General features: G+C 37.0%; 1 protein-coding gene across 1 annotated transcript in view; it reads left to right on the top strand.

Annotated features, from left to right (window-relative positions):
- LOC101735340 (membrane-bound transcription factor site-1 protease) overlaps nt 1-20,499 on the top strand; it is a 32,351-nt gene extending 11,852 nt beyond the window's left edge. Inside the window, exons 7-20 of the mRNA XM_038011048.2 lie at nt 117-275; nt 1,196-1,283; nt 2,410-2,591; nt 3,076-3,240; nt 4,431-4,580; nt 5,028-5,110; nt 5,916-6,121; nt 7,439-7,637; nt 7,859-7,922; nt 8,280-8,420; nt 8,967-9,107; nt 10,521-10,701; nt 13,448-13,636; nt 14,776-20,499. Of these exons, the coding sequence (XP_037866976.1) occupies nt 117-275; nt 1,196-1,283; nt 2,410-2,591; nt 3,076-3,240; nt 4,431-4,580; nt 5,028-5,110; nt 5,916-6,121; nt 7,439-7,637; nt 7,859-7,922; nt 8,280-8,420; nt 8,967-9,107; nt 10,521-10,701; nt 13,448-13,636; nt 14,776-14,999 (2,172 nt within the window). The 3' untranslated portion in view covers nt 15,000-20,499. The remainder of the gene's footprint in view (nt 1-116; nt 276-1,195; nt 1,284-2,409; nt 2,592-3,075; nt 3,241-4,430; nt 4,581-5,027; nt 5,111-5,915; nt 6,122-7,438; nt 7,638-7,858; nt 7,923-8,279; nt 8,421-8,966; nt 9,108-10,520; nt 10,702-13,447; nt 13,637-14,775) is intronic.
- Nucleotides 20,500-22,048: the final 1,549 nt, after the last annotated feature.

Raw genomic sequence — 22,048 nt, forward strand, 5'->3', positions numbered from 1 at the left:
TTTGAGCTCCGTGAGCTCACCTACTAGTTACGGTTACGCTGAAATAGCCTCTCAATGCTCTCAGCTTAGGTAGGAAAAAAATAAAAGTAAATGACTTATTTATTTGTTTATACCAGGTAATTATGGTATCGGCGATCGGTAACGACGGTCCTCTGTACGGCACACTGAACAACCCCGCTGATCAGATGGACGTCATAGGTGTCGGCGGTATAGGGTTCGATGACCGCATCGCGAAATTTTCGTCGAGAGGAATGACAACATGGGAGTTACCACAAGTGAGTTTAATGTCATTAAAGAAAAAAAAAAGATTTGAAAAAATAAATAATTTATAGTTAACGTTTTGTAGCACTTTAGAGCTAGTGTAGATTACCGTGCAACATTTCCGAGTATGCAAATTGTCTCATTGTAACAGGGTGATGCTCTACAAAACTTGCATACGTTTTGTCTTTACCTATATAACTAGTTAGTATTCGCTCGCATTGACTGCATGCACATAAAATCTCTCCAGGTCATCCAATCTCATTCTGCAGCTTTCGGGGCAGTAATGCTTGCACCACTGGTGCTTACTGGCGGTAGGACCTCTTGTGAGTCCGCACGGGTAGGTGCCACCGCCCCGCCTATTTCTGCCGTGAAGCAGTAATGGGTTTCGGTTTGAAGGGTGGGGCAGCCGTTGTAACTATATTTGAAACCTTAGAACTTATATCTCAAGGTAGGTGGCGCATTAACGTTGTAGATGTCTATGAGCTTCAGTAACCACTTAACAGCAGTTGGGCTGTGAGCTCGCCCACCCATCTAAGCAATAATTAAAAAACATTCATAAATAAACGTAGGTGTATCGTCTACAGGAGCCCCCTTAATGTACGGCGAAGTTTGATTAACCACAGTCTTGAAGTCAGTGGATAATAATAATAATAATAGAGGGGTAACTCATGCACGGTCATCCGACCTCAAACTAGGATCCCCTATACTATGGAAATCTGAGATTGATAAACACACTTGTATACGTCTAAATATATATAGATAATAATCGCTAAGACGAAAAAGCAATGCGGGAATCGAACTCACGACAATCGAATCGGTCCAGCAGTCGGGCACTAATTACTGTACGAGCGAGTCAGTCACACGTCTATATGCGCGGGAAGTCTTTTCTAAAATATACATAAATTAAAAACATAGGTTTTTTTGTTTGTCTTAGGGTTACGGTCGTATGAAGCCCGACATTGTAACGTACGGCAGTGGAGTCCGTGGATCGAGCGTGAATGGTGGATGTAAATCACTTAGCGGTATGACCCTAATATATTTTTTTTATAGCTCTTGTAGGCAGACGAGAGCATACGGCCCACCTGATGGTGAGTGGTTACCGTCGCACATGGACCTCAGGAATGCCAGGGGCAGAGCCAAGCCGCTGCGTACCTAAGAATGATTTATATATTAATATTAACGTAGTATGGCACGGCCACGTACCAGATGGACCGAAGATCCAGTGAAATTCGCTGGGTCACGTTAGATCCAGGTGACATCGGACCTACCGCACTGGACTTCAATTGGAGAGGCTATGTTCAGCAGTGGTGATAGGGATTCACAAGAGGGAATCCGCAAGGGTAGGTACCACCACCGGCACCTGTCGCGAAGCGGTAATGCGTTTCTGTTTGAAGGGTGGGGTAGCCATTGTAATTATACGGAGACCTCAGAACTCATATTCCAAGGTGGGTGATGGCATTTCCGTTATAGATGTCTATGGACTCTGGTAACCACTTAACACCAGGTGAGCTGTGAGCTCGTCCATCCATTTATGTAATATAAAATAAAAAAATGGCAGGTTGAGATGATTATGATAAACGTCGTAGAAGGAAAAACCGCTATATCTGAAAAAATTGTCACTCGAACATAATGTAACAAGATAATGCTAGGTTAAAGATTAAACTAGCGGCTCACATGATGTTAAGAAGTTACCAAAGACCATATACATCACGATTTATATGTCACCCAATCCATTTTTACACTGGAGTCTCCTAAAGTCTCCAACGGAATATCCTGTTTTTTTTTTTTTTTTTTCCTACCTATGTTGATAGCCTTGAGAGGCTATTTCAGCTTCGCCCTAACGTTAGTAGGTGAGCTCGCGGGGCTCAACCGGAGAGTTGCTAACACTGACCCTAGCAAGAGCAGTGCTTCGCAGAATCTACCACCGGATCGGAAACGCGACCCACTGAGAAGATCCGGCGAGAAACTCAGTGGGCTGGAATATCCTGTGTAAACGCGTTTTTCCATATTCATTTCTACATACGCGGCATATTTACAGAACATATACCCCGAGAATAAAGAGCTTTTACTATATATACCACTAATAGATATATGTAAATAAATCTGTCGGCTTAATTATGTTAAAAAAAGAGTCTTTCCAAAAAACAGGTACATCGGTAGCGTCGCCGGTTGTAGCTGGCGCCATAGCGTTACTAGCGAGCGGTGTTCCACGTCAGAATTTAACTCCGGCATCTGTTAAACAAGCCTTATGCAGCACAGCGCTAAGACTACAAGGGCCTAACATGTTCGAACAGGGACACGGGAAATTGGACCTTATCAGCGCTTATCAGGTATGAACTGGTTCCTTAATAGGGTTCCTTAACAAACTCCTTTGCCTTAAGGCTTGCAATAAGAATAACCAGAATGTCGACTTGGTCAGTTTTGGACCGGGAATATAAATTTTGGCGCTGTTCATCGTCATTATCTCCTTCCTACTTAATTCGGTGGATGGTGAAGGTGAAATACTACATATTATTACTTCACTTACTTTTCTTGATACTATAAGTGACATTAATTATATGATAATTCCGGCAACGTACTATTTTCTTATCTGTATTCTACCCAGTTTTTTTGGGCTTACTGGCCAAGCCAGCCGGTCGCTTAGGTCGTTTTATTAATAAAAATGTAACTTCAGTGAAGCAAAAAATACATAAATGAATCTAAATCTTGAAGCTTCAATGAATAAGATCGAATTTCGATCGTTCAGCGAACACTTGTTACCATAACAAAATGTCAGAGTGTTATTTATTAAAATTATCCTTTGTTCTCGGTCAGTTCCTCAGGAAGTACGAGCCGCAAGCTACATTAAGCCCGAATTACATTGACCTCACTGAATGTCAGTACATGTGGCCGTACTGCACTCAGCCGCTGTATTACAGCTCGCAGCCAACGATCGCGAACGTGACCGTCATTAATGGACTGAGCGTCGTTGGGAATGTGGTAAGCCTATAATATGTTACGTTTAAAACCGTATAATGACTGATAAATTACTATCCGCTTGCATCCATTAACGGTGCTTTTAGGCACCACAAGCACCGGTCACCGTCCTCGTCGAACCCGTCGCTTGCGACGAAGGGCTCGATGAGCGAATTAACGAGCGATTTAACGGCCGTCTGGTGTAGTGGTAAGTGACATGGTCACTACACAAGGGGGTCGCGGGTTCGAATCCCGCCAAGGGAAGATATTTGTATGATAAATATGAATGTCTTTTCCAGGGTTATGGATGTATATTAAATATATGTATGTGTATAATAAAAATCTTACATTTATTTCCGTTATCTGGTACCTGTAACACAAGTTCTTTACGAACTTATCACGGGACCAGTTAACGTGGCGTGATTGTTAGTAAATATTTATTATTATTTAAAAAAAAAAAAAAAAAAAAAAAAAAAAAAAACCCATAGACACAGCCCACTGAGTTTCTCGCCGAATCTTCTTAGTGGGTCGCGTTTCCGATCCGGTGGTAGATTCTGCGAAGCACTGCTCTTGCTAGGGTCAGTGTTAGCAACACTCCGGTTTGAGCCCCGTGAGCTCACCTACACACGTTAGGGTGAAGCTGAAATAGCCTCTCAAGGCTATCAGCATAGGAAGGGGAAAAAAACCGCTTGGTTCTGTTTTGAAGTTTGGACTGAATATCGAATATAGAAAGGCGGGTAGTTTATTGCAATCCGACATTGCGATTTTTTTTTGCATGAGATCGGATTTCATTTTCGCCACTCCAGATCCTCGAGGAAGTTCACCTTAGACCAGTCTTTCCCAAAGTGGGCGATAACGCCCCCTTGTGGGCGCTGTAGGCCTAAAGGGGGGCGGTAAGAGAGCCAAAAAAAGGGGGGCGTTTTGTAGAGGCTTGGGCGGCGATTTGTTATTTCATCTAGAAGGACTCTTAGACACCGACTGAGCTCTCGCTATAGTGGTTTTTGAGTAGCTGAAAAAATGGGGGCGCTAAAAAATTGTTTATTTTCAAAGTGGGCAGTAGACAAAATAAGTTTGGGAGACCCTGCCTTAGACGAAAGTATACTGAGACCTTAGAACTGATATCTCAAGGTGGGTGGTGGAATTCACGTTGTAGATGTCTATCGTCGTTCGTCCACCCATCTAAACAATAAAAAAAATGTACATTTGTATATCAGAAAGAAGTCTCGTGGCATCCACATCTGCCCCATGGCGTTCTACTCTCGGTGTCTTCAGATTACAGCGATGTCCTCTGGCCTTGGTCTGGCTGGCTGGCCCTCAGCTTCACAGTCCGGGAAGAAGGGGCTAACTTTGATGGTATCATCGAGGTATGTACATATAAAACTATAATATAAAAAACCAATATTAAGCCTACCCGCCTTTATATCGTACCGCTCCCGGTCAGGATATTAGGCTAAAGTAATAAATATATTGTGTTGTTATAGGTCTTTGATACGTGGTAGGCAGTGATTTGGTACGCAGCGGCTTGGCTTTGCCCCTGGCATTGCTGAAGTCCATGGGCGACGGTAACCACTCACCATCAGGTGGGCCGTATGCTCGTCTGCCCACAAGGGCAATAAAAAAAAGTGTACAAAAGAACATTACATATTTTTAAAAAAACAGACTGCAAAACCATAGATGAAATGTCTGTTCTCGATTAAATCTTAAAGTATCAAAATTATCTATTAATCGTCTTGTGTTAGTGTCGAAAATGTACATGTATAGTTAGTTGTCTTCAAAATCTGTTTATCATCATCGTAACTGTGTTCGAACAGGGTCACGTGAACGTAACGATTGAAAGTCACGACGATACAGGTGATAGAACAATAAAGAACGCCACACTCACATTGCCGATACGGTGAGTTCACACTCTGTGTTCTAATAATTATAATAAGTTAATATAATTAATTACATCTCAAAAATGTTTGCCTTGAAAATTATCTACATTTACGTGTGTTTGAACTAAACTATATATGCTTTGTTTGTTTCAATACGTCCTAAAAATAAAATAATAAAAGTAGCAATCGATGTGTTCAGTACTGTAGATGCCTTTCTTTTTTCTTCTAGTATATTATACGACACGGTTTCAAATGTCATACAATCAATCAATGTCAAGTAGTAAATAGAAAATTGGTTTTGTTGAAAATGACGTAACTGCCAAATGAACACGCTTCGATTAGCGATATTGAACTCTAAACGCTTAGTGGAAGATAATTAATTACACTATCGAAAATTTCTCGGTATAATATTAAAAAAAAAATGAATTAAGAAAACCACCATGTTTGTTTTCATCATAGAACTCGAGTCTATACGCACTTATAATTTTCAAAAAAATATAAAGTACCAATTTATTACATTTTAAACTCGACGCTGACAATCGATGTGGTCAATACTGCAGATAAAGCGTTTCTTTCTTCTTCTAGTATGTATAGACGACACGGTATCAAATGTCATTATTTTAAAATAAGATTAATTAATTGTAGTAAATAGAAAATCGATTTTATTGAAAAAGACGTAACTGCCAAATGAACATGCTTCGAATACCGATATTGAACTCTAAACGCTTAGCTAAAGATAATGACACTGTAGAAAATTTCTCAGTTTAAATAATAAAAAAAAAGGAATAATAAAAACCATAATGCCAATGTTTGTTTACATCATAGAGCTCGAGTGATCCCAGTTCCGGTGCGATCCCGGCGTCTCCTCTGGGACCAGTTCCACAGTCTACGTTACCCCGGCGGCTACTTCCCTAGGGACGATCTACGAGCCAAACACGATCCCCTCGACTGGCACGCCGATCATATACACACCAATTTTAGGGACATGTACAGGAGATTGCGCGAACACGGATTCTACGTTGAAGTCATGGGTGAGTACTGGGCCGCGATATAAATAAGGAGTATTAGTGAGTACTAGCGATCCCGCGGTGGTCGAAATTCGACTATAATTAACTAAAATTATAAGTTTGAACATTATTAAGGTTCTATTGTCAAAGATTATTATTATACTTTTTTATTGACAGATTTCTCCAAGACTACACTTAGACAAATATTAATTGCAATACACAATAACACAAACAAACAATATTTAATCTATTCTCAATTTGACTACAGACTGTAGGCAATAAGAAAAGTTTGACAATAAACAAATAATATACATGCGCTCCTTCTCTATATTCTCTATAAGTGTGGGAAATTTTATACTCCTCCGTCCGCGCAATTTGCGTAAAAAGGGATACAAAGTTTTTGCTTCACGTATTAATATGTAGATTAGCCCATAGACATAATAAAGTGGATGCCACCGCCCTCCTCAAAACATGAGGTCTAAATCTCAATTGTTTAGTATAACGGTTATCTCACCCTTCAAACGCATGGGTAGCACCAGAAAGAGTGCTAGTACCTACTATGCTTATTAAACAAATTAAAAATTTTGTCGATACGATTTTATATTCTTTCACCGTGGAAATCATTCGTAGACAATGTGCTTAGTGCATAATTCATTAGAAAAATTGGTACCTGCCTGTAGGATCCGAACGCTGGCACAGTGGCATCGCCTGATACGAGTATACCGAGCGTCTTATCCTTTAAGCCACGACGACTTAAGATTAAGGGTCGTGGTACGTTATGCAAGCACGTCACCGCTCCAACCCAGCGATTAGCTTGTCATTTGAATTTGACCCTAAAATCGTATGTCGTATAATATTGTTACGCGCTGGGGTTCGGGATAAATAAAATTCTACCGAATTACAAGTTAACACTGAACATTTAAAACACTTCACTACACTTTAAAATTCTCAATTCGCTTCTTCTGCTTCGCTTCAAGTGATCCGTTCGCTGTTTTGCTTCGAGTAGTTCCGATTACTGACTGCGTGCGTGCCATCCCTGCAACGTTTTTATAGTCGGTACCACATCCCTAGAATTATCGAGAATATTCCACACATCTCTAGTGTTGTGTTTCCGCTATCTGACAATAGATGGCGTTGTACTTCTCGAGCGTTCTAGGTGCTACTAGATCCTTCGATATTCGTTCGACTATTCGGCGATAGATGGCGTTACTCTTAAAATATGTTCATAAAGTCAATATTTAAAGCCAACAACGGTAGCTAGCGGTAGCCAAAATTCAAATACAGAGCCGTACTGCAGCTGTGCCCTTCCAGTGTGCCATGACCTTAATTGTGATTTAATAGGTACACCCTTAACATGTATCGACACGTCGCTCTACGGCGCCCTGTTACTCGTTGACCCCGAAGATGAATATTTCCCCGAAGAGATGGCAACATTGAAGAAAGCCGTTGACGCTGGACTATCGTTAATTGTTTTCGCCGATTGGTACAACGCTTCCCTTCTGCGGCACGTGAAGTTTTACGACGAAAACACAAGGCAATGGTCAGTACCTACTATGTATTTGAGCATGACAAAAAACAACTATCTAATGTGTTTATAATACAGTTATTACAAGAAATCATCATGATTTACTTTCAAATGTTAAACTATGACCTGAAAAAATGATTTAGGATATATATAATTATGTATTGAGGTTTTATTAAGGATAGCTAACACAAACATTTTAAGGATTTGTAATATATTTTTATTGTATTTATTTTCAGGTGGATTCCTGAGACGGGAGGATCAAACGTTCCCGCTCTGAACGATTTACTCAGCATGTATCAGGTGTGGTAACTATTAACTAAATCTTCAATAAAAACAATAAAACAGAAAATGTTCTGTTGGCACTGTACTTTGGCAGAATGCATAGTATTATAATACTTACTGCTCTGGAGAAGGATATCAGTGTTGAATTCCGTGTCCTGTGTGACACCCACGGGAATAGATGGTGCCGGTCTAGGTCATCACACGCCACATTTATTCTTATTGCATAGATGGGTGGACGAGCTCACAGCCCACCTGGTGTTAAGTATTCACTGGAGCCTATAGGCATATACAACGTAAATGACGCCACCCACTTTGAGATATGAGTTCTAAGGTCTCAGTATAGTAATTGTGTTAATTTGTATTTTTACCTAATAGGTGGCGCTAGGCGATAGAGTATTTGAAGGTTCATTCAAACTGGGCGGACACCCGATGTATTACGCGAGCGGAACTCACATACACAGCTTCCCTGAACACGGTGTACTGATCACGGCCCCTCTCAACGATCAAGGGCAACAGGTAAGAGCAGTACATACAGTCACATAGGACGATGATATATATAATAAATGAGCAACTCGTGTAGGTCAATAACATAATAATATGCTGAACCTCACCAATTTTATCGATGATTTGACAGTTTTGAATATCTTAATACCGACTAGTTTATTATTGGTAGGCAGCGGCTTGGCTCTGCCCCTGGCATTACTGAAGTCCATGGGCGATGGTAACCACTCACCATCAGGTGGGCCGTATGCTAGTCTGCCTACAAGGGCAATAAAAAAAATCACTTCATAACGTGTTACAGTACCCGGCGATAAATATTGCACATCGACCATGGGAAAGAGACGGTTAATTTTTGCTTCGTAGAGCATTATATCTGTCGCACATTACTTAATTGACATTTAGTCTCTATAGATACCGGATCGTTAGTGTTTCGTCGCACACAGGTAACGATCTACAACAAAAACAAAATTAGACGACTGTCTCTTTCTAAGTATCGATGTGCAATATTTATTGCCTGGCACTGTACAGTGTTTTTTTAAATTAAACTTTTTGTTCTCTCAGATAATATCAGGTGAAAAGCCGGGGGCCGCGAACGGCAAAACGGAAGTCACACAACCGTTGCAAGTCCCGATCCTAGGTCTCCTACAAACTGATGGAGATATTCATGACTATTCAAACGATACCGTGGATAAAGTACCTAAGGTAAACACATTTGATTCTAATACGGTTAAACATAAAATTTGGGATACTATAGTCTGTTCGACTTACAACCTAAATCTCTAAAATAATATAGTATTTAAATAAAAAAGAATTCTATAATATTTTCATCTTTACATTTCGGAGTTAATTTCCCGTCACTATCAGTTATCGATTTTGAACCGTGTGTTCTCTGAACGTTCTATCAAGCGCCAGGCAGAATTAAAGCGCAGCTACTCCTATGGGAACGATGCCTCCTCCCAATCAATGAGCCGGCATGACCGTCTTCTGCCTTTAAGGCCATAGAAAAAGACTTGACATATCTATATAAAATTAGGCACAGACAAAAATAGTTAACTATCGTTTCGTCCTCTTTAACCGATTTTCTCTTTGCTTAGTAGATATTTATATGACGTGGGGTTTGGTCCAGAGGAACTTTTAAAAGGAGTGACGTCAGCATTGCTAACGTCACTGCCTTCACTATTCAGCGCACTCATCGCAAACAATAAAACAACCAGAAACACACTAAACAATTTATTTTACAAGACACCAGAGGGTTCTCAAAGTAATAGTTTTATAATCACAATTATAATAAAACAATAGGTAGGTACTCACAAGATATAATACACCAGCTGACCACGTCTTCACCGCCCGGCGCTCGAAAAAAAAAAGTGTTTTAACATTCGTCTATCGTAGTTTCGTGCGCCAGCGAAATTAAACACTAAAAGATGGCGTCGGGCGGCAAAACGTCAACGCACTATTTAAATTGCAACTTCTCTAAATGATTAATTTTAATTACAAAAATAATTCGTAACTTAATTAAACATTTTGAAAGTAATTATGAACAATTGAATTAATTTTTAAATCTTAATCAAAGTTGAAACATCCGGTCTACAAATGGCGACGAATGTTTCAACTGTTAAACAACTCATAATAATTTCATCAATTCATTTTCGGTTTTATTCTAACGCAAAACACATAAGACAACCAATTTATTCGACACAATGATTGATTTCATAATCAGAACAATTACATTTGTTAATTATCATGGACTTGCGTCGACATATATATTTATATTTTCATTAGGTATGCTTCATTTCTTTAATTATTGTATTCCATCTTCGAGCTGATGAATTGCCAATGTTATGTACGCCATTATTGTCACATGCATCAGGCCATGAATTAAATAGTTTAGGTTATTTTCCTATGTTAAATGTTTGTGATGTGGCTGTACTCTTTTAAATAAATAAATAAATATTGATGAGCTTTAAACGCATGAGAGCTTGGGTTTGAAAAAGTTTTTATCATGTCCATAGACAAAAAAAAAACTAATTTAATAGAAGAGTGGATTTCAAAAATTTATCGTTAGGCGGAAGTGATGGTTTATCTATACGAAATGTTTCATTTTTTAAATTGCAGTCTGGCCGTCTGGTCGTTTACGGAGATTCATCTTGTCTGGAAGGTGGAACTGCCCGGAACTGTCACTGGTTGCTTTTGGCCGCTTTACAATACGCAATAGTGGGTCACGTGCCTCCAGCTCTCAAAGAAGCCGCAACGCCGCAAGAGAAACGCGTCAGAGATGTGCATATAATCCCTTCAGGTGCATAACTTCAAACTCGACACATTATTTACCCAAGTTTAATTATCCTACGAGATCAAGAAGAAAAAACCTTTCTTGTGTAACAAAATACTGTCAGATTTGTACTCCTAGTAGCCATGAAACCAATGACGCCTTAACAATCATTCGGTCTACGATGGGTAGATCGCATCTGTACGTAAAGGCTTCGTCAAACAAAACGCGTACTCAGAGCCCGTCAGAGCGCTAAACTGACGGCGCGCTATGACGCCGAAATGTGTTGTACTACTATGTTAATATACTGTCAAACAGAGTGCTAGCGCTAGCGATACGCAACGCTCTGTCGCGGCGTTAGGACGCTTCGACGTCAGGCGTTGTAATTTTTTACAAATTTTATTTTTTCGTCCGAGTGAATGTGTATTAGAACACTGGATAATGACCGAAAAATTGATAGAACTAGTTAAAAAAAATTACATGTGTGCAATTCACAAATGTTAGAAGTGAAACCTTCAAAAGTTAAAATACAATTATCCTAAATGTCTAAGTATATTATTAGTAAAATTTTGTCATTAGTAAATAATTGTACATCACCTTTTATAGTATGAGGTAGCGCCCTCTGTGGATTGATATTTTAACTTCACGTGTATCCTAAATTAAAATTCACTACAAGAGGTTTCATACACACGTTAGTATTAAAACATCTCACAGATGACGCTGTATTAAAAATAAAATACTTTATACGTATGTTTTAAAGTATATAGGAACTGAGCATTGTGTCTTATTTTTTCTCTCGATCTTTCTCACTTGCTTGCTCCCTACTCTCACTCCATGGCTAGTTGCTTCATGCTACGTTCGCCCTGTCTTACTCTCTCTTAATCGGTCTCGATCGCTCTCTTTCTCTTTTTCGACAATTCCATTGCATACCTGCGTGACGTTACATTTGTAAAAATTTTACCCTCATGCGCCTAAAGAAGTTTCACTTCAAAAATATCCATGCTTATACAATGCCACATCTGAATCACTCGACATCTTAGTACTTTTACATTTTCAGACTGCTCTAGAAAGGCACTATGATTTGGCGGATGTTACGTTGCATCAAGGAGCGTTGGGCTCATCTAGTCAATTGGTGTGACATGAAAAGAGCGCGACGTTAAAACGCGGCGCTAAGTACGCGTTCTGTTTGACGAAGCCTTAATAGTGGCATTGATTGCGTCGTCTCTGACGTCATTGTTGTTGCTGTCGTTGTTGTATTTCTAGAGTACCCCGCTGGTACATATGGCCCTCACAAGTTGTCTCAACTTCACCCTGTCTTGCGCTTGCTCCATTACGTTACTCTAGATCAGACCGGCAGATGTCGCTCTCCGCAGTGCATGCCAAGTGTGTACAGGGCGACCAGGTCTTCTCTTGCTATCATTGTACTCTTATAATATTCTAAGTGTAGTAGTCAATATAGCTCGTTAAGCTAGGACTTTCATTTTGGTGTTGGCATCGGAACCAAAAGAACACCAAAAGATCAACTTTCTCCAGCTTAATATTAATCGCGAAGATTTCGTTTCGATAAGTTTTTTTAATAGAAACGCGCACATATCTATTCGACAATAAAGTAAATGGATAGTGAATTAAATTAAACAGTAAACTGCGTGAAAGCGGTCAGTTAAAAAAAACCAAGATAATTTTATTCATTTCTGTCGCGAATCAGCTACGTGTCCTAATTTGGGTATTTGAGATAACAGTCATACAAGAAAATTGTGATTTCGAACTCTTGCTTTAAAGTCTGTATTCGCGGTGTATGTTTTGACCATTTCACATCAAGTAGGCCGTGGCGTTTGTATATCAAAGCGATAAAATTGGATAAATAAGACCGAGTACATACACATTAGGCGCTCGGAGTTGGTTTTGGCGCGCGCTTGAAGAACGTGCTTAGCACGTGCTAAGCGCGCTGTATGTATGCATATACTTTGGTAACGCTCATTAAAACGAGCGTTCATACTACTAAGTGTTCATACTACTAACTAATATTTTATTTTTATAATCTGGACTTTGCATGTCCCATATAGCCGGACGCTTTAGGATTTCATCTATACTAATATATAAATCTACAGTGGTTTTTACGGATGTTCCGTTATAACTACTGAACCATGCATCCGATTGACTTGAAACTTGATATCCACATAGAAAATACATGTACATAATGGATAGAATAATATCTATATGAGTGTTGGACTCTCTAATAATAATGACAATAAATAATACAATTTTAAATGCGCAGCGAAGCGGGCGCGTACGGCTAGTCTAAAAATAAATCTGTATTGAAGTGTTCGATCTCCATTATACACGTGCACCTATACGAAAGCGCGCGATCACATGTACAACAAAATGGGGGCGCATGTATCTAAAAGCGCGCAGCTGGTGCCCGCGCAACGTACGTTCCAACCAATTTCTGAGAACGCGAAAGAACTTTTGGATCTCAAAATGCGCGATTTACTAACGCGCGTTTTAATATCCAAAAGTATTTATTGACGTGTACACATGGAAACGCGCGCTTCTGTGAAATTGATTAGAACGCACGTTGCGCGGGCGTCAGCTGCGTGCTTGTAGATACATACGCCGCCATTTTGCTGTACATTTGATCGCGTGCTATCGTTTACGGTGCACGTGTATAATGAAGATCGAACACTTCGATACAGATTTATTTATAGATTAAATCCAAAAGCGTCCAAAGCACGCAATGAGTACCCGCTGTAATTGTTGCATGAACGTAAATCCATAGAACTGCCTCGACGTGCCGAAGGGGGACGTCTCCATGTCTACTCTCGCGTCCTATCGCCCGATGGAAGTGGACCACGTCCAATACCAGAATGCTTCAGTCCCACCCCGCTACCGTCCCAGCCAGTACACGCTGCTCCATCTGCCAGGACATTGGCTCCTAGACATCAGCCTACAGATCCTAAGAGTATCGGTGAGTATTTTATTTATTATTTAATATATTTTGTACACACAGCTGTTAGAAGAAACACGACAATAAAGATACAGAATACAAGGGCACTTCTTATTTCATGTTGAAATCTCTTCCAGTAGGCCCGCAAAATGAAAGAAGAATTAGGAACACAAACCTAGTGCATACAGTAAACATTACATATAATATTTGTAAACATTACATATTATTATAATATTATTTGATTTGTTTGAATTTAACGAATATAGATATTGGTATATTTCTAACAATCTATTCTAGTTAGACAAAACACTAGGTCACGACTTATTATTAGTAAACTTGAAAGGAAAGTATTTCGTTTTAAAAAGGCTTTCAAGAACAGTATTCGTTTATTCTCTGACAATTCGAAGGTAACATAGTTTATATATGTGTGTTACAAAAGCACTCAGTTAAGTATTTCCAACTGTCACACACTACACTAACTCATAAAGCTTTAGTCTACGCACAATGACTGTGTTGTCAAAGAGATGGTATACCACAAAGTTAACATGACATCACTTCTTAAATATATAATATTATTCTTTGAAATTCTGCCAATGCAATACAACAAAGTTTGAAATTGCGCGCCAAAACGCTGCTTGTCAAACTTTTAATAATTAAAGTCACCGTTGAGTGTTCTATTTTGAAATGAATTAAAAGTTCCATGGTGTTTGTTGGGCCAATATTGAAATCATTATGAACGTAAGATGTATGAAACCAGATGCTTCTGACAAGCGTTACTTGTCACTAGTCCGGATTTTTTTTTTGCTTTGATCATATTATATCTTTATATTTTCATTTTGAAATAATTTTGAAATAGCAATAGATTTTTTTTTATTACTTAGATGGATGGACGAGCTCACAGCCCACCTGGTGTTAAGTGGTTACTGGAGCCCATAGACATCTACAACGTAAACGCGCCACCCACCTTGAGATACAAGTTCTAAGGTCTCAACTATAGTTACAACGGCTGCCCCACCCTTCAAACCGAAACGCATTACTGCTTTACGGCAGAAATAGACGGGGTGGTGGTACCTATCCGCGCGGACTCACAAGTGGTCCTACCACCAGTAAGATTCGTGAGATTGTAGGTAACCTACTACCCAGGAGTCTAATACTTGCAGGTCCTCCAGAAATAGAAGGCACCGAACCAGCGCCCAGAGCGTGGCGAGGAGCAGGCGCCGCGCCTTCCAGAGTTCACCCGCAGTCGGAAACGACACCCACTAGTCTAACGAACCGAGCTATCACACTACTAGCGATCGTAACTGCTATATACACTGTCGCTCAGCTGTGGAAGCGGTGGGGCCGCAGGATCCGGAGACGCAGAATCATCTCTCTAGCCACCTAGCACAAGGCCAAGCCTGCTGAAGGCAAACAGAGAAATCACGCCTGACGAAGTCGTCAGAGACTATCACCGGGGCCAAAATAAATGTATAGTGACGTCATTATTCGCCACAGTGACAATCTGGTGCCGAACACATCACGATTCCCATATTGATATGTGATAGTAAGTGTTATTGTATAATGATATAGATAGAGTTACGTATCCACGTACTTGTAACAGTGATTAATGTAGCAAATGCCAAAATCGAATTGTATATTTACATTTACCTAATTAATATTAAATGGCCTTTTTTTACATACTTTTACAATATTTATTGTAACGGAATATGCGGTGTTCATATTAAAATAATTTATTTAAATTTACTTAAAATGAATAATTATTATTTTTTGAAATAATTAATGAGTGTGTGTTTTTTGTTTAGTTAGTGTGTAATCACGTTATATTTTAATATTATTTGCATTAATGACCGACCAAGATATGAAATTCATTTTAGTGGAGAAAAATACGTTTAAATTTGACATGTTAAAAATTAAATTGAAATTGAAAGGGGCGCTGAGGCTTTCCTTAAGCGAACCATTCTCTATATTGTATCTTTATATATTTATCAGTTTAGTAAACAACTAACAATATCAGGTAATGAAAACAAAATAAAAACTACATATTTCTTATCTAGACTATGTTATCTCACGACTTCAAAACAACTAACCTTGACCATTTACTTGAGCTATTATAATTATCTCAATTGTACTATAGAAATACAAATTAATATATCCAAGGTAACGGGTCCACTAGATCTTCACACTGTGTATCATATTTTTATCTTTGTCGTGTCCAAATGGGCTATCTATATATGAGTCGTCTATTAACAAAGGGCAATCTGTGCATTTGGACAAAAAAATGTTATTGATATGTCAATACAGATTGATTTGAATATAATCGTCTCCTTCAAAGAATACGGTTCAAAAACTGCATTAAATAAAGGTTAATGCTTAACCTGTTATTTGTCTAAGATGTCGTTCAGAAGAGTTTTGTGACTGTCAATGGAATACAAAGTCAATAATTCGTTTTTCTGATTTACCAATAATTGTCCAAAAGTCACATTGCCGGCTTTGATAATAGTCGACTCATATAGTCCACATTAACATGGTCAGATTCATCCGAATCATCTCTGTATTCTTAACATTTTTTTTTAATTATTAGCTTCATCTTTATCCATCTACGTGTAATGGAATATTTCATTGCAACTTTGATCAACTTCAAGATGCATGACTAATTTGAAAATTTCAACCACGTATCAAAGACAAATAAGAATAAAATATTTATTTTATAATTTTACACCATCTATTTTACAACGAGGCGAGATAAGGAATCATAAGTTTTAAAAAGTATCGTGATCAGACCAAACGCTCTGTACTTAAAACAATACGTTTCGAATGAAGAATATCCCTTTTTTATTCAAGTCAGTGTACGTCTTGGCCTATTAGAAAGTACACCTCGTCGAATGAAAGGGAATGTGTATTCATATTTTGGTTCCAGTTTCCAGTTTCACCGGGGCAGAGGGGGTAAGGCCTTTAGGGGTGGGATTTGCTAACAGCTGCCCCTAGCGCCTCTATCTATCTTAGCATCTACTACCGAATCGAAATCGCGATCAACAACACACTATCGGATGATACGAAAAAGTATAGACCAAAAATTTTTATTATGTCTAGTATTATTACCTACCACTATTTACTCTGCACTACCTTTGGTTGACTGGTAGAGAATGCCTTAGGCATTAAGTCCGCCAATGTAAATTTTACATGAAGTGTAATAAATAAATAAATTATCTATGGAATTCTGTCTAGGAAAATATAATTTAAGTCACGCACCGAGCATTATATAAAGGAAATACGATTATTACGATAATAATTAATATGAAATTATAATGGAAATACCATTTATCGAGAAGTAATGCGGAATGGATTTTTCACCTACGTATCGAATGAAAAAACGTTTTTAACAGGTTACCATAGTAACGGTTACCATGGCAACTTTTTTGTTTATCCATGCACCTTAAGCTGTAGAAACTTTGGAAACAGAAGTTAAGAAATCGAAAGGAATATCGTAATCTTGGTTTTACTGTTAATTACGTAGAAGTTAATACAGTGGTAGTAACTGCATTGATGTATGAATTCGCAATAAGAATATATAATAATGTTCGTTGTCAGAACAAAACTCATTCATTTACTTCGAGTTCCTTGTTAGTGGCATTATACTATATATTTAAATTTAGTATTTATTATTATATTTAAATAACACTAAATTATTTAACATAATATAAATTAATAATAATGTACAGTATAGTAATTAAAATATTTTAGGTGCACTTTTAGATGAAAATATTTACGTTTCATTTGCAATTTGTCGGCTCGGTTTCTTTTTTATTACTTAAATGGGCGGACGATCTCACAGCCCACCTGGTGTTAAGTGGTTACTGGTGCCCATAGACATATGCAACGTAAATGCGACACCCATCTTGAGATATAAGTTCTAAGGTCTCAGTATAGTTACAACGGCTGCACCACCCTTCAAACCGAAACGCATTACTGCTTCACGGCAGAAATAGGTAGGGTGGTGGTACCTACCCGTGTGGACTCGAGCGCTGGCAGGCGATATGAATACAATAAAATCGTATCAAGGAAGGACTGAATTTCACTCGATATATTAAAACTCGTCAGGAAGATGCGGCATATACATCTTATATTGTTGTATTATTTCGAAGAGCTTTCGTAGGAGGGTCTTACGTGTTTTTCACTGTATAAAATATTGCCTAAAATGCTATACTTCGTAAGTACTTAATGTGTAATAATAATACGTAATTTAATTGCGATAGTTATTATTTGAATATTATTAGTTTTATAAATGATTATTATAAGGTCATGATATCGAGAGCATAATATTATTAAGGTGTAGTGAACAATATTATTTCAAATATATTCAAAAATATAGGTATACATATGTCATAAATAAATTTAACATTCCATTAATTAAAAATTCTTAAATGTGTTAGTCATTAATTACATACAAAATAAATAACCTTACATATTAATCTAGTATATACATAAGTAGATATAATTTTAATGCAATATTTATAACTCGATAGTATTTAATTCATAAAATTCTTTCAACCTATCCCCGATCCAGTTTGTTATAAATAAGATATAAACATTTTCACGTAACGTAACAAGTAAACATATCCAACAACTTATTTTGAAGTTGTTTGATTTAGGTAAATTATGTTTATGAAATTCTCGATCAAAATTTTTAAATGACGCTGTCACGTAAGTTCTTGTAGAGATTTTCGGCCATTGTACGTTACGTAATCACATGTACTTATAAACAAATAGCGTTATTATATTTGAGTCGTCTATTATCAAAGGTGGCAATCTGTGCATTTGAAGAAAAAAATGTTATTGATATGTCAATACAGATTGATTTGAATATAATCGTCTCCTTCAAAGAATACGGTTCAAAACCTGCATTAAATAAAGGTTAATACTTAACCTGTTATTTATCTAAGATGTCGTTCAGAAGAGTTTTGTGACTGCCAATGGAATACAAAGTCAATAATTCGTTTTTCTGATTTACCAATAATTGTCCAAAAGTCACATTGCCGGCTTTGATAATAGTCGACTCATTTCATCTTTACGTTTAGTAGTATTTATTGATAACGGTAATAATTTAGTGACTTAAAGAAAGAGGCGTCTGAAGCTTTCAAATGCTTAGTGTAAAAGCTGTAAATGTAATTATAATTAATTAATTATAATGCTTTGAGAATATGTTAAAGACGATACTACTTAGCTGTGAGGAAATGGTATATGTACCTAGTGTTTGATTTCGGAACATCAAAGTGTCAACGAGCGACGTCCGCTATGACACTTTTTAATACGCTTTTATTAGCTTCAGGCATAACTAATATGTATGTATGTTTGTAACGGAATCTTTGAACATGATTTTGACCCCCTTCAAAACGTCGGATTAACTCGAAATTTGGTATACTTATTAAGGACTGATGACAATTCAATAGTAAAAATATTGAAAAAAATTTAAATTGAACTAAAAAATAAATAATAGATTAAAAAAACTAACAATATACACATTTATAAAAAATCCAATAAAAAAATAGAAAATAAATTTGAATTAAAAATAATGCAAGAAAAAATGATTTGGTTGTAAAAAAAAAAGCGTGGGGTGCACGGTATCACTAGTTATAAATATTTTATGAACAGATATGAGTGGAAGGGTTATTTTGATAATACCCTGAAAAGCACTCCACGACTATTTTTAATTCAAATTTATTAAAATTTATTTTTTATTTTTTTACTTTGATTATCTATAAAAGCGCATTTTGTTAGTTTTTTATACTATTATTTATTCCCTATCAATACCAGCCGATGAAGCGCCGTCGATTTGAAGATGGCGGCCAAGCGTCGGTTTTCAAATTGTATTTTTCGCAGGTCGTCGATCCGATTGTTTCACCGGAGAAGGACCACATGTTGCGTTGTGGTAAATAAGCTTGGACTGTATTTATTGCTTTTGAGATATTTATGAAAATTTAAAGATTGAATATAACAGAAATATGAAACCGATGCGTTGCTCTTGGCGGCTAGAATTGAAAGGAAATGATAATAGTTTAAAAAAACTAACAAAATACGCTTTTATAAATCAACTAAAAAATCTACTTAAACTATTATTTGTTTTTTAACTTTTTTTTTACTGTTGAATTGTCATCAGTCCTTAATAAGTATACCAAATTTCGAGTTAATCTGACGTTTTGAAGGGGGTCAAAATCATGTTCAAAGATTCCGTTACAAACATACGTACATACGTCTGAAGCTAATAAAAGCGTATTAAAAAAGTGTCATAGCGGCGTCGCTCGTTCACATTTTGACGTTCCGAAATCAAACACTTAGTATTACATTGCTTAATACATTCGCACCTTTAGAATGAAACTGGGACATATAAAAAAAACACACATATACATACTTATATCACAAAAATAGTTTTGAATCTATTATTTGAAGACAAAATAAGGAGGTCGCTTCCGTATTGAAAATATTAATAAATTACTAACTTAAGCGAACAACAACACTTATTTGTTTTCAAATTAAGCATAAATTAATATGTAATCGTTTAGAAAAGTGCTTCTTCATAAGATGTGACTATGGAAACCGCGCGTCGCCAACGAAAATATTTGTAAAAACTTTCGTAGCACAATCTTATTGTATCAGGGTTCGTCAACACTTCCATCTGAACTGTTTCAAAAAACAGATATTGTAATAAAAAAAATTTTTTTTCATTTTTTTTTAAATAATTTATGTATCAAAAAACATACACATCACTATTTCTCGCGTAATAAATAAATTTTAACATTGTCATCACTAGAATTGTGCAATATAATTTTGTTTAATTAATGTATTAAATTAATAAAGTTATGTCTACGTGTCTTTTTTAAATTCTTAAAGTTTTTTATTTATTTATTAATTATTACTTTTTAGATCGCCAATAATAGGTTGATCAAGTTTTTCCTTAATGTTCCTTCATCGTGGAATTCGTTCGCAAACACGTGTTAAGTATGTTCTTCTTCTTCTTTCTCGTTTCCTCATTACTGAGGGTCGTGACCGCCTTGGTCCAGTTTTTACACCAGCTTCCTCCAATGTTGCCTGCATTCGGCCTGCTTAATGGCGCCCGAGACGCTGGTGTTTGTGGCCTCCTTGACAACGTCCGTCCACCTGGTTGGCAATCTTCCTCGACTTCTCTTTCCTTCCACGTGACCTACAACTATTAATTTTTCCAAGTTAATAAAAATAAATATCTGACTGTTGTATTTATACTTCAGCACAGTTGGAGCTATCGGTAGGAGCCATTCGTCCACAAACGTTTCTTTACTATTACTGAAAACGTCTAATGTTTATCATACTGCGTTTTTTGTAATGATTTATGTCGATGTGAACTAAAATTGCATCTCAAAAGGATATCGCAATAAAGCTGGTATGAATTTTAAGTGGAACACAATAATGCTTCGTAATAACGAGACGGTTCCTATGCGACAGATTCAGACTTCAATCGAGCCCTAACAATTGTGTTCGCTTGGGGCGTTATTACGCTTTATTGACTCAATTCAAATGTGCTCAAATAATCGAGAGCTGTGAAAGTCGAAAAGCAGTCTTACGCGTATAAATATAAAGTATGCAACGATGCAATTGCATATCAACTGTGCGAATATTAGACTTTGTACGGTTTATTAACAGACTTCAAAAAAGGATGAGGTTCTCAATTCGTTTTTGATGTCGTCGTCGTTGTCATTTTGATTTCGTATTTTGATGTTTCTTGACTTAGCATATTAAAGTTTCAAAATCGATTTAGAAATTCTTTTTGTTGAAACTTTTAAGAGTTAGGAAAGTAATATACTTTCAGATTGGTTACATAGAAATTTCATTAAAATGTAGTTTAATTTTTAAATCAACAATCATTTAGTAAAAAAATATAAACATTTTTAACAATCATCGGTTTGTCTATACTAGTAATGTTGATTATTATATTAATAGTAATTAATGATTATTAGGTAACAAAAACTTCGTTTTTGAACGACCATTTTTGCATTTAGCGCTACCGTAATAATTCGTGTTTAAAACTTGCGCAACTTCATAGTGTCCAATTTATTTTGTATTTTGGATCATGCGCGTGCAATGGAAACTGCTAATATTTTATCATAACGCATATCAAAACGCACAAATCACGAGCGGCAAATTCAATTTTCTTTCAAGATCGCTTCCTGCAGCGCTACAAAATTTTACAATAATATTTTAATGAACATGGTTTATGGGCGGCGTCTTTTGTTATTAAAATTTCCCACAACGCATAAGACATGTATAAAATAATGTATATTTGTAAAATTCAATTTTAATTTTCGCATTGTTAATTAAGAGAAATGTATTAAGGTCAATAGTTGCCAATGACCTCGTTTTCAGTCGAGGCTATTGCGATACTTAGTGATTTTTTATTCAGTAACA

The sequence above is a fragment of the Bombyx mori genome, chromosome 1 (genome assembly GCF_030269925.1).
Source record: "Bombyx mori chromosome 1, ASM3026992v2".
In the NCBI taxonomy this organism is placed as follows: Eukaryota; Metazoa; Arthropoda; class Insecta; order Lepidoptera; family Bombycidae; genus Bombyx; species Bombyx mori.